At 41.1% G+C, this 11,080-nt stretch overlaps 1 protein-coding gene across 25 annotated transcripts in view; it reads right to left on the bottom strand.

Annotated features, from left to right (window-relative positions):
- Window positions 1-5: 5 nt before the first annotated feature.
- The window catches only part of DNAH9 (dynein axonemal heavy chain 9), a 422,325-nt gene continuing 411,250 nt past the window's right edge, over window positions 6-11,080 (bottom strand). For all 25 annotated transcript variants that reach the window (XM_078373042.1, XM_078373048.1, XM_078373046.1 and 22 more), the window contains 2 exons: window positions 2,579-2,968; window positions 6-486 (listed from right to left, as the gene is read on the bottom strand). In XM_078373042.1, coding sequence (XP_078229168.1) covers window positions 259-486; window positions 2,579-2,968 — 618 coding nt within the window. In that variant the 3' untranslated portion in view covers window positions 6-258. The remainder of the gene's footprint in view (window positions 487-2,578; window positions 2,969-11,080) is intronic.

The raw sequence follows: 11,080 nt of genomic DNA, 5'->3' as shown, positions 1-11,080 counted from the left end.
CACAGTTGATTGAGTAAATCACTTTATTAAGAAAGGTTTAGCATTATGAAATTCTCCTCTTCTAGTTCCTGGGTCCATATTCCTCCAGCTCAGCCTCACTTTAGGCATATCTCTCTAAGTTCCCTAGAGGAATTCTACAGTTACGAGTGTTCATGGTTTGTTATCTTTCTAAGTGTCTGCGGTCACCCTTCACCCACGTGTCCCTCTGGGCAGCCTCCAAGCCCAGCCTTTTTCTTTTCTCAGTGGTTCTGCAGGAAGCTAAATCTGGAGAAGCAAGGCTACACCAGCCATTACCCACTTGGATGGGTTTTCCTTAGTCTTCAGGTTGAAAGTCCACACATAGGTGGGTCCCCGCTGACTCGTCTTGTACACAGGACAGCAATAGACACTGCAGCAGTCCTGCTTATCTGCAGGAATGGCCTTGATGAACATCACAGGCATAGGGGGTGTCAGATCCTTCAGCTTTGCCTCTGTAATGATCCCAGCCTGAGGATAAAACATGAGAAGAGGCATCTTAGATGCAGGCTGTCTGAACATTGTCCTGCTTTACTGTTCTGTTGGCTCTTGGATGGGTTTCCTAGGGCTGGTGTAATAAAATGCCACAAACTTGATGGCTTGAAACAACATATCCTCTCATAGCTCTGGAGGTCAGAAGTCCTAAGTCAAAGTGTGGGCAGAGTTGGTCCTCCTGGAGGTTCTGAGGCAGAAACCGTCCCATACCTTTCCTAGCTTCTGATGGTTGCTGGCAATCCCTGGAATTCCTAGGCTTGTAGATGCATCACTCCAATTTCTGCCTCTACCTTCATAGGGCATTCTCGTCTGTGTCTCTACATGGTCGTGTGTGTGTGTGTGTTTGTATGTATGTATGTTTGATGTAATTTGTTTAACTGCAAGCGTGTATGGAATGAACCAATACATTTTCTGCTGCTGATAGTACTCCAAGAGACTGTTACTTGCTATATCTAACAAAATGCTAACCATTATAAAACATGTCCCAAAAAATTTTCCATCTCCTTTTTCTTTTAGATTCTTTTTTTTTTTTTTTTTGAGACAGAGTTTTGCTCTTGTTACCCGGGCTTGAGTGCAATGGCGCGATCTCGGCTCACTGCAACCTCCACCTCCTGGGTTCAAGCAATTCTCCTACCTCAGCCTCCCGAGTAGCTGGGACTACAGGCACGTGCCACCATGCCCAGCTAATTTTTGAATTTTTAGTAGAGACGGGGTTTCTCCTTGTTGACCAGGATGGTCTCGATCTCTTGACCTCGTGATCCACCCACCTCGGCCTCCCAAAGTGCTGGGATTATAGGCGCGAGCCACTGTGCCCGGCTATTTTAGATTCTTTTTTTATAAATTTCAACTCATAGATACATGGGGTACATGTGCAGATTTGTTACATGGAAATGTGTGATGCTGAGGTTTGGAGTATGGATTCATCCTCACCTAGTTAGTGAGCATAGGACTGGACAGGTAGTTTTTATTAACCCCCACTCCTCCCTCCACCCTCTAATAATCCACAGTGTCTATTGTTCCCATATCTATGGCCATCTGTGTGGTCTGTATAAGAGTACTGGTCATTTGATTTAGGGTTCATGATAATCCAGTATGACCTCATCTTAACTAATCAAAGACCTTATGTCTAAATATTCATTCTGGGGTTATGCCTAGACATGAATTTTTGGGGGTACTACTGAACCAAGTGTATCTCTATGTGCATATTCACATGGCCTCCTGGGATCTTCTGGATCTTCTAACAATTTTGCCCCATTAGCTTTATCTTGACTGCTAAGAATAGTTTAGTGTCACTGTCAAGTGGGATATTTGACTACGCACTCTTTCCAGATTGCGTACAAGTGTACACTTCTAGAGTTATCCATTCTTGTTCATTTCATTTATCTCAGGCATCTGTGCTTGTTTTTTTCAGTTTCTTATCTGTGACAAAACTTCTTCTCCAATCTCATGGTGACTCACATTTTTATTAGCCTTTGATGAGGAACCCTTTCAAAATGCCACTTTAAGCTATACCTACTGGCTCCTCTTTGCCAACGCAGGACAACATGAAAAGCAGAAGATTCCTGATCTTTGAGAGCTCATGAATAAAGAAAGTGGACCAAGGAGGTGAAATAATATCCCCCAGACACACACAGCAGCAGCAGGAGAGATAGCTGACTCCAGCACTTTTTGAGCACCACCTATATGCCAGGCACCGTTCAAGTGTCTTACATAGTAACTCGCTTAATTGTTATGATGACACTATTCTTCCATCTAACAGGTGAGGTCTGGAAAGGTGAAATTATATCTCAAGTCACAGAGTTAACAAATGATGGTGCTGGGACTCAGATCCAGCCAGTCTGCTTCCAAAGCCCTTGCTATTAACCTTTCCACTCTACTCCCTCTGCAAAGTCTATGCTCTTTGCATCACCCCTGACTAGATAAAAATGGCTTTATGGCCTCAGAGAAAGAAAGGTTATCTAGATAAAAAGATTCAGGGGTATCTCTTTTAGTGGTCAGATTTCACAGGAAGCAATGTGTATTTAATCAGCCCCCAAAAATATGCCCTTTGGTTCATCCCAGGCTTTACCTGTGTGTCCCAGCGGGCACCTTCCATGAAGAGGCCATGGACGTAGACCCCTACCCGAGGAGGACTCCTAAACTCTTCTCTGTTCTTCTTTGTCACATCACATTGCAGGGCCATCTGGTCCAGTGGCCACTCATTCTTGCGGGCCGTGGACTGCATGACGGCCGTCAGGAAGGACTGGGGGTTGAAGAAGCCTGTCAGCCACACAGTGGAGGGCATTGTAAAATCACTCGTCCAAGCCTCTAGCTCCTTAATTCTGTTAAGGAGGTCTAGGAACCAGGCAGCCAGGCCTGCGGTGGAAGGGTAGGCTCGTCTAGCCCAGGACTCTGGCACCATATCGAAGTACAGGGCATTCTGTAAGTTTTCCATGTGGCTGGTCATAGTCAGCTCCCCCTGAAGATAAAGAATGAGATGGGGAAATAGTGAGAAGGTGGGAAGTCCGTGCAAACAACTGGCCTCAGAGACCCCTGGTTCATGCCACCCAGGCAGAGAAGAGGTATTCATCCTTGTTCATTTCATCTGAACGTGACTGCAGGGGTGGGTGACACAATGACTGTACTGTTGAGTACTTGCTTTGCAAGGTTTGTCTCACAGAAGCTGGTCCTTGAAAACTCCCTGCTCTGGTGATGTCAGAGTCTCACCTGTCTACTGAGAGTGTTTCAAAAAACACACAAAAGGCAGAAGATTCCTTCCTATTGCAGACCTTAAACAACTTGTGGGTTCCATGCCATGTGACCTGACCCTAAAGCTTGAATTCCATGACTCTCCTGCATGCAGCTTAGAAACCCAATTAGCCAACACCTACAAAGATCTATATTCCCCCAAATCAGGGATTTCCTTCAGAAATCAGGCAGCTAGGATATATCATCAACTTTATGGGACACTCAACTGCTAGATAGGGTTTGTAAAGAAAGGTTTACACCGAATGGTTTGTAAAGAAAGGTTTACACTGAACACCATCTTTACTTTTTTTTTTTGGAGATGGAGTGTCACTCTGCCGCCCAGGCTGGAATGTAGTGGCACAATCTAGGCTTACTGCAACCTCCACCTTGTGGGTTCAAGTTATTCCTGCCTCAGCCTCTTAAGTAACTGGGATTACAGGTGCCTGACATCACACCCGCCTAATTTTTGTATTTTTCGTAATATGCGTTTAAGTTCCCTCTGTTTCTTTTCATGGCTTGATAGCTCATTTTTAAAGCACCGAATAATAACCCACTGTCTGGATGTACTGCAGTTTATCCATATACCTACTGAAGGACATCCTGCTGGCTTCCAAGTTTTGGCAGTTACGAATAAAGCTGATATAAACGTCTGTGTGCAGGTTTTGTATGATGATTTAAAAAATTAAATTTACAATTTCGAGATAATTACAGGTATATTTAGAGTTCTAAGAAATAATACGGACAGGTCTTATGTACCCTTTATCTGGTTTTCTTAATGGTAACAGCTTGCAAAACTATATTATGATAGCACAATCAAGATACTGACATTTATACAGTTGAGACACAAAACATTTCCATCACGATCAGGATTCCTGTTGTGCTTTTTCTTTGTGGTGTATGGCTGAAGTAGCATGCTTATTGTCTAAAAGTTTTTTGTCTTGCTAGGCTGTCTCTTTCCTGGTTCCTCTCTCTCTGCTGAAGAGAACAGTTTTGTTGTTGTTTTGTCTGCATCCATTGGCATTTCTGGTTTGCTGGCTTTTTTTTTTTGCTCCCATTCTGAGGACTCTGAAGCATAAAGAAAATCCAAGAAACTCACTATCATGTCCTTTCTCGAGTCCTGAGGTTCCTAGATAGTCTTCATTCCTCTCTACATGTTTCAGTCTTATGTTTCTCCTATATAAAATGACCATGGTTTTTAGTTATACTTAGCAGGAGAAATAGGGAAATCGATGTCTATTCCATCTTCCTGGAAGTGAAAGAGTTTATGTAAAATTGGTATTATTTCATCCTTAAATGCCTGGAGAATTTACCAGGGATACTTTGTGGATCAGAGGTTTTCTTTGTGGGAAAATTTAAATTATGAATTCAATTTTTAAAATAGATATGGGGCTAATTTAGATTCTATATTTTACTTGAGCGAGCTTTGATGGAGTCTCATGGGAATTGGTTCACTTCATCTAAGTGGTTGAATTTAATTGCAGAAAATTATTCATATAATTCTCTTATAATGCTTTTAATGTCTATATGATTTGTGATGATATTTTCCCTTCTAGCCTGTTTTTTTCAAGTTTTTGGTTTTTCTCTTTTTTCTTATAAATTCTGGTAAATGTTATTCATTTGTTTAAAAAACCAGCTTTTGGTTTCATAAAGTTTTATAATTTTTTTGTTTCCATTTTCATTAATTCTGCTCTTTATTATTTCCTTCCTTTTGTTTACTTTGGGTTTGTTTTGCTGTCTTTTTCGTAGTTTATTTCATTTTTTTTTTTGAGATGGAGTTTTGCTCCTGTTGCCCAGGCTGGAGAGCAACGGCGCAGTCTCGGCTCACCGCAACCTCTATTTCCCAGGTTTAAGCAATCCCCTGCCTCAGCCTCCTGAGTAGCTGGGATTACAGGCAATCGCCACCAGGTCTGGCTAATTTTTGTATTTTTAGTAAAGAAGGGGTTTCTTCATGTTGGTCAGGCTGGTCTTGACCTGCTGACCTGAGGTGATTTGCCCACCTTGGCCTCCCAAAGTGCTGGGATTACAGGCGTGAGCCACCGTGCCCAGCTTCCTAGTTTCTTAAGGTGCAGCTTAGATCATTGATTTGGGAACTTTTCTCATTGCTGATTTTTGCATCTCATGCTATACATTTCCTTCTAAGTTCTGCTTTAGCTACATGTTATGAATTTTATATATTTTTAATTTTAATTTTTTCAAAATAGAATTATTTAGAAATGTGCTATTTAATTTCCAAATACTGTGGATTTTCTCATATCTATTATTGATGTTCAATTATGCTATGGTCAGTTAATATACTGTATATGATTTTAATCCTCTCACATTGTTTGATGTCATAAAATGTAGTTGATTTTGGTGAGTCTTCTGTGTACTCTTGAAAAGTATGTGGATTCTGCCATTGTTGGAATGTCTTTAAAATTGATTAAGTTGGTTGATAATTTTTATCCTAACTAGTTTTCTGTCTACTAGTTCTACTAATTATTGAGAGAGGAGTTTTGAAATCAACTATAATTGTGAATTTGTTTATTTCTCCTTTTGATTCTACTATTTTTTTGCTTTATGTATTTTGACACTCTGTTATGAGGTGCCTAAATGCTTAAGATTGTTATATCCTTCTTCACAAATTGACTTACCATTATGCTGGTAAGTCAATATTGCTTATTTTAAAATACAGTTAGTTTGATTTTTATATAGCCTCTACAACTTTCTTTTGATTTGTGTTTACATATTATATTTTTTCTGTTATATATAATTTTTACATATATTTATAAATATGTAAAAATATATTTACATATTACATTTTAGACCTGTGTTTAGCTTGATATGTAAAGTTTTTTTGTTCTTTGTTTTGGTGGTCAGCTGTGCTGAAATAGTTAAGGGGCATGCTTGAGACTACTATACTTAGAAATGCCTACTAGCCCAGCTAACTTGGGAGGCTGAGGCAGGAGAATCACTTGAACTCAGGAGGCGGAGGTTGCAGTGAGCTTGAGATTGCATCACTGTACTCCAGCCTGGCAGCAGAGGGAGACTCCGTCTCAAAAAAAAAAAAAAGGAATGCCTGCTAGCATGCTAGCAAGATTGGCCTGTGGCTGGCATCTAGAAACTTAGCTCCTCATTAACAGTTAATAGAGAAGGGTGGTTGACTAGACCCAGACTGTGCAAACAATTTGGTTTACACTGAATACCTACTTCTCATTTGGAGGCATGAATTTTTGGAATGTGCTAGACAGAGGGTGCCTATGTGACCACCTGCTAATAAAATTTTGGGGTGCTGAGGTCTCTAATGGGATTCCCTGGGGCAGAAATGTTACACAAATGTTACTCCATTTCCAGTGTTGGAGAGAGGATGTGCTCTATGTGATCCTTCATGAGGGGTGGCAGCATATGGAAACCTGTAAATGGATTTCTCCTGACTCCACCTATATCTTTTTCCCTTATTATCTGGCTCTGTGTGTATTCTTACTATAGTACCATAACAAATTTTAGCCATATGTCTTAATGCAATCATATACTGAGACTCATGAGTCCTTCTAGCAAATCTCCAAATGGAGGAGAGGTGTGGAGACAGGACTCCTGACATAATAGCATATAGCTAAGTGTTGCTTTTTAAAAATTTGATCTGGCAGTTCTAATCAGTACCTTGGCCACTTAAATCATTTATATTTAACATAGTTACCATAACTACAATAATTATAGATTATCAATTTATTTTATGGCTGCTCTAGGGCAAGAGTTGACAACCTTTTTTTTTCCTGTAAAGTGTCAAATAGTAAGTAAACATTACAGTCTCTGTGAGACACATGGTCTTTGCTGACATTACTCAATTCTGCTTTTTGCAGCACGAAGATAGCCATAGATAATATGTAAATGAATGATTGCTGAATGCTACTCTAGGATTTACAATATACATCTCTAACTCATCACACCCTAACTTCAAAATTATACCACTCCACATATGGTGTAAAAATCATATACAATATGCTTCTATTTCTCTCCTCTCATTTTTCATGCTGTTGTTGGCATACATTTTGGTTCTACATATGCTTAAAGCCCACAGTAAATTTTTATTATTTTGGTTTTAAACTATTATTTAAAAAAAAGATTTTGGATGAGTAAAAACATCTTTCATATTACTTATATATTTACCATCTGTGGAGACCATTATTTCTTTGTTTAGATCCAAATTTCCATATGATATAATTTTCTTTCTTTCTAAGAATATTTCTTTTTTTTTTTCTGAGACTGAGTCTCACTCTGTTGCCCAGGCTGGGGTGCAGTGGCGCAATCTTGGCTCACCATAGCCTCCACCTCTCGGGTTCTAAGAAATTGCTTTAACATTTCTTGTACCATAGGCTTGTTGGCTATGAATTATCTCAGTTGTCTGAAAACATCTTTACTTAGTTTTCTTTTCTGAAAGATATTTTTTCCTGGGCAAAGAATTCTAAGTTCACAGTTTTTTTTTTCTTTTAGTACTTTAATGATAGTTTTCTACTTTCTTCTGGCTTGCACAGCTTCTGACAAGAAGTCTGCTGTCATTCTTTTCTTTAATCCTTTGAATATGATTTTTATTTTTCTCCTCTTGCTGCTTTTAAGGTTTTTCTTTGGCCAGGTGAGGTGGCTCATGCCACCTCCCAGCACTTTGGGAGGCTGAGGCAGGCAGATCATCTGAGGTCAGGAATTTGAGACCAGCCTAATCAACATAGAGAAACCCTGTCTCTACGAAAAATATGAAATTAGCCAGGTGTGGTGGCACATGCCTGTAATCCCAGGTACTCAGGAGGCTGAGGCAGGAGAATCACTTGAGCCCAGGAGGTGGAGGTTGCAGTGAGCCAAGATCACGCCATTGCACTACAGTGCAACATAGTAAGACACTATCTCTACAAAAATAAAAATAAAAAATTAGTCAGGTGTGGTTGTGTGCACCGGTAGTTCTAGCTACTCAGGAGGCTGAGGTGGGAAGTGCTCTTGAGTCAGGTGGTGAGGCATGATCTCACCAGCACACTCCAATCTGGCCAACAGAGAAAGACTCCATCTCTCAAAACAAAAAGAAGTTTAAAATATATGCAATACAAAGGAGTCTTAGGGCAGTGAAACTACTTTGTACGATACTCTAATGGTGGATACAAGTCCTTATTTATTTGTCCAAACCCATAGGAAGTCTAACACTAAGAATGAACCCCAATGTAAACTATGAACTCTGGGTGATAATGATGTATGAGCATAGATTCATCAATTATAAGAAATGTACCATTCTGGTGGGGAATTTCAGAGTCGGAGAGGGATAGTTTGTCTTTGAGGACAGCAGGTATACGGGAAATCATTCCTTCTGTGCAGTTTTGCTGTGAATGTAAAATTACTCTAACAAATATGGTCTGATAAATTAAAAAATATATGTAATACTTAATTTTTAACACCCTTCAGAAATCTGAAATCATTTTTAAAGTAGAGGAACATAATATGTGTAACTTGGCTTTCTTAAAAATTTATCACATCTGCTTACCATAATATTATAATGTATTCTGACAATAATTTTACACATACTAATTAAACATGCAAATGATGGAACCCTAAAGAATGTTCTGTCTCTCAGCTTGTCAGTGAAGCAGGGACAGCCCTGGGGAAGAGAACCAGGAGCCATTTAGGAAAAGAAGAAAATATAAAATCATTCACTTTGTAGTTAGGTTTTTGAAATTGGGTATTTCCATAACTTTGAGCAGAAGTAGAAAGGACTCATTTTCAGAGGAGGAGCTGAGAAGAAATGAGAGAACTCCACCCCAATTCTCTAAGTGTACCTGTGTCCTTTCTTAAGAGGACAAGAATACATCTACGAACTCCAGGCCAGAGTTTCCTGAAAGGTGTTCAGAAAAAAATTAGTTTTCTAAGATGTTGCCAAATTGGTGGAGGCAGGGGTGGGTGGACAGGAAGATTCTGTGGCCAAACTCTGGGTACTGGGTCCCTTCTTAAAGACTCAAGCTATACTATAGCAAAGATACCCACTTAAGTTCATTCAGTCAGTTTCCTAAACTCCTCTGGCCTGAATCCTGTGCAATAGTGATTAATATTCACACTTACTTGCTCACAGGTCAAGAGTCAACCAAAAGAAAACACTGGACCCTTCACTCAATGCTGCATTTCAAGGTCTATAATGTGCTTTCTTAGTTTTGGCATTGCAGGGAAACTTGGGAGAACTACAGGCTGGTGGCACCTTTTCAGGATATGCGGGCTATCTGGCTGTGAGTTTAACCCTTTAATTTATCCCTATGAATAAATGCTTTCATAATCTCTCTTTGGCATAATACATAGTAAAAACCTCATTTTTCCTGTACATTTTCATTCTTTTAAATAAAGGAGTTTGTTAAAGGCCTGGATTCACTGGGTGCGGTGGCTCATGCCTGTAATCCTAGCACTTTGGGAGGCTGAGGCAGGGGGATTACGAGGTCAGGAGATGGAGACCGTCCTGGCTAACACAGTGAAACCCTGTCTCTACTAAAAATACAAAAAATTAGCCAGGCATGGTGGCACAGTGCCTGTAATCCCAGCTACTTGGGAGGCTGAGGCAGGAGAATTGCTTGAACCCGGGAGGCGGAGGTTGCATGAGCCGAGATTGCACCACTGTGCTCTAGCCTGGAGTCATAGGCTTGGATTCATAAAAAAAGGCTTGGATTCATAGGGTCTAGTCCAAAGACCCTAAGGACTCACACCTCTAGGAGTGAGGCCAGGGACCTCCATTTGAAAAGGGCACCTCTGGTGTGTCTGAAGCAGCTGTTGCTCTGGGCTCAGTCACAGAGTGGGTATTCAGTCCACAGAGGGCCAGGAGATAGGGCAGCAGCACCCAGGTCCTCCCTCCTGGGGGGCCTCCATGCTGTAGTCTGTCCTGAGGCTTAGCTGCTCCCTGCTTTTTCTTCCCTATGAAGATGTTCTTTGCAAGGAGCTTTCATTTGTTTAAGACACTGGGAGCTGAGGATGTGGGAAGAAGTGAAAGTGCTAAGGGTTCCACTCCTTCCAGGCTGGCTTTCAGGCTGGGTTGGCAGCAGCCTTTTTATTCGGGTATTCTGGTAGAGTACCACCCTTCCAGAACTGAGCTATTAAGTCAACACACAGTGCATCAGAATAAAGAGCCAGACTAGGCCGGGTGTGGTGGCTCATGCCTGTAATCCCAGCACTGGGAGGCCAAGGCAGGTGGATCACTTGAGGGCAGGAGTTTGAGACCAGCTTGGCCAACATGGTAAAACCCCATCTCTACTAAAAAAACATAAAAATTAGTGGGGCATGGTGGCAGGCACCTATAATCCCAGCTACTCAGGAGGCTGAGGCAGGACAATCAATTGAACCTGGGAGGTGGAGGTTGCAGTGAGCCGAGATTATGCCACTGCACTCCAGCCTGGGTTACAGAGCAAAACTCCCATCTCAAAAAAAAAAAAGCCAGACTAGATCTCCAGTCAGCAAGCCAGACTTTAAACTTGAACAGCTTCACATCTTTAGAAAAGGATTTTGTCAATCAGGAGAGGTAATCAACAACTAAAGCATAGAGAAAAAAAAGCCTGATATCATCATACCTTTCAATGATAATAATTAGTTCCCGGCCAGGTGTGGTGGCTCACACTTATAATCCCTCACTCATAGGTGGGTGTTGAACAATGAGAACACATGGACACGGGGAGGGGAGCATCATACACTGGGGTCTGTTGCAGGGGAAGGGAGGGACAGTGAGGGGGTGGGGAGGGATAACATGGGGAGAAATGCCAGATGTAGGTGACAAGGAGATGGAGGAAGCAAATCACATTGCCATGTGTGTACCTATGCAACAATCCTGCATGATCTGCACATATACCCCAGAACCTAAAGT

The sequence above is a fragment of the Callithrix jacchus genome, chromosome 5 (genome assembly GCF_049354715.1).
Source record: "Callithrix jacchus isolate 240 chromosome 5, calJac240_pri, whole genome shotgun sequence".
NCBI classification, from domain to species: Eukaryota; Metazoa; Chordata; class Mammalia; order Primates; family Cebidae; genus Callithrix; species Callithrix jacchus.
The sequence above is the reverse complement of the archived record's forward strand: the minus strand, read 5'-3'. Positions and strand labels throughout refer to the sequence as shown.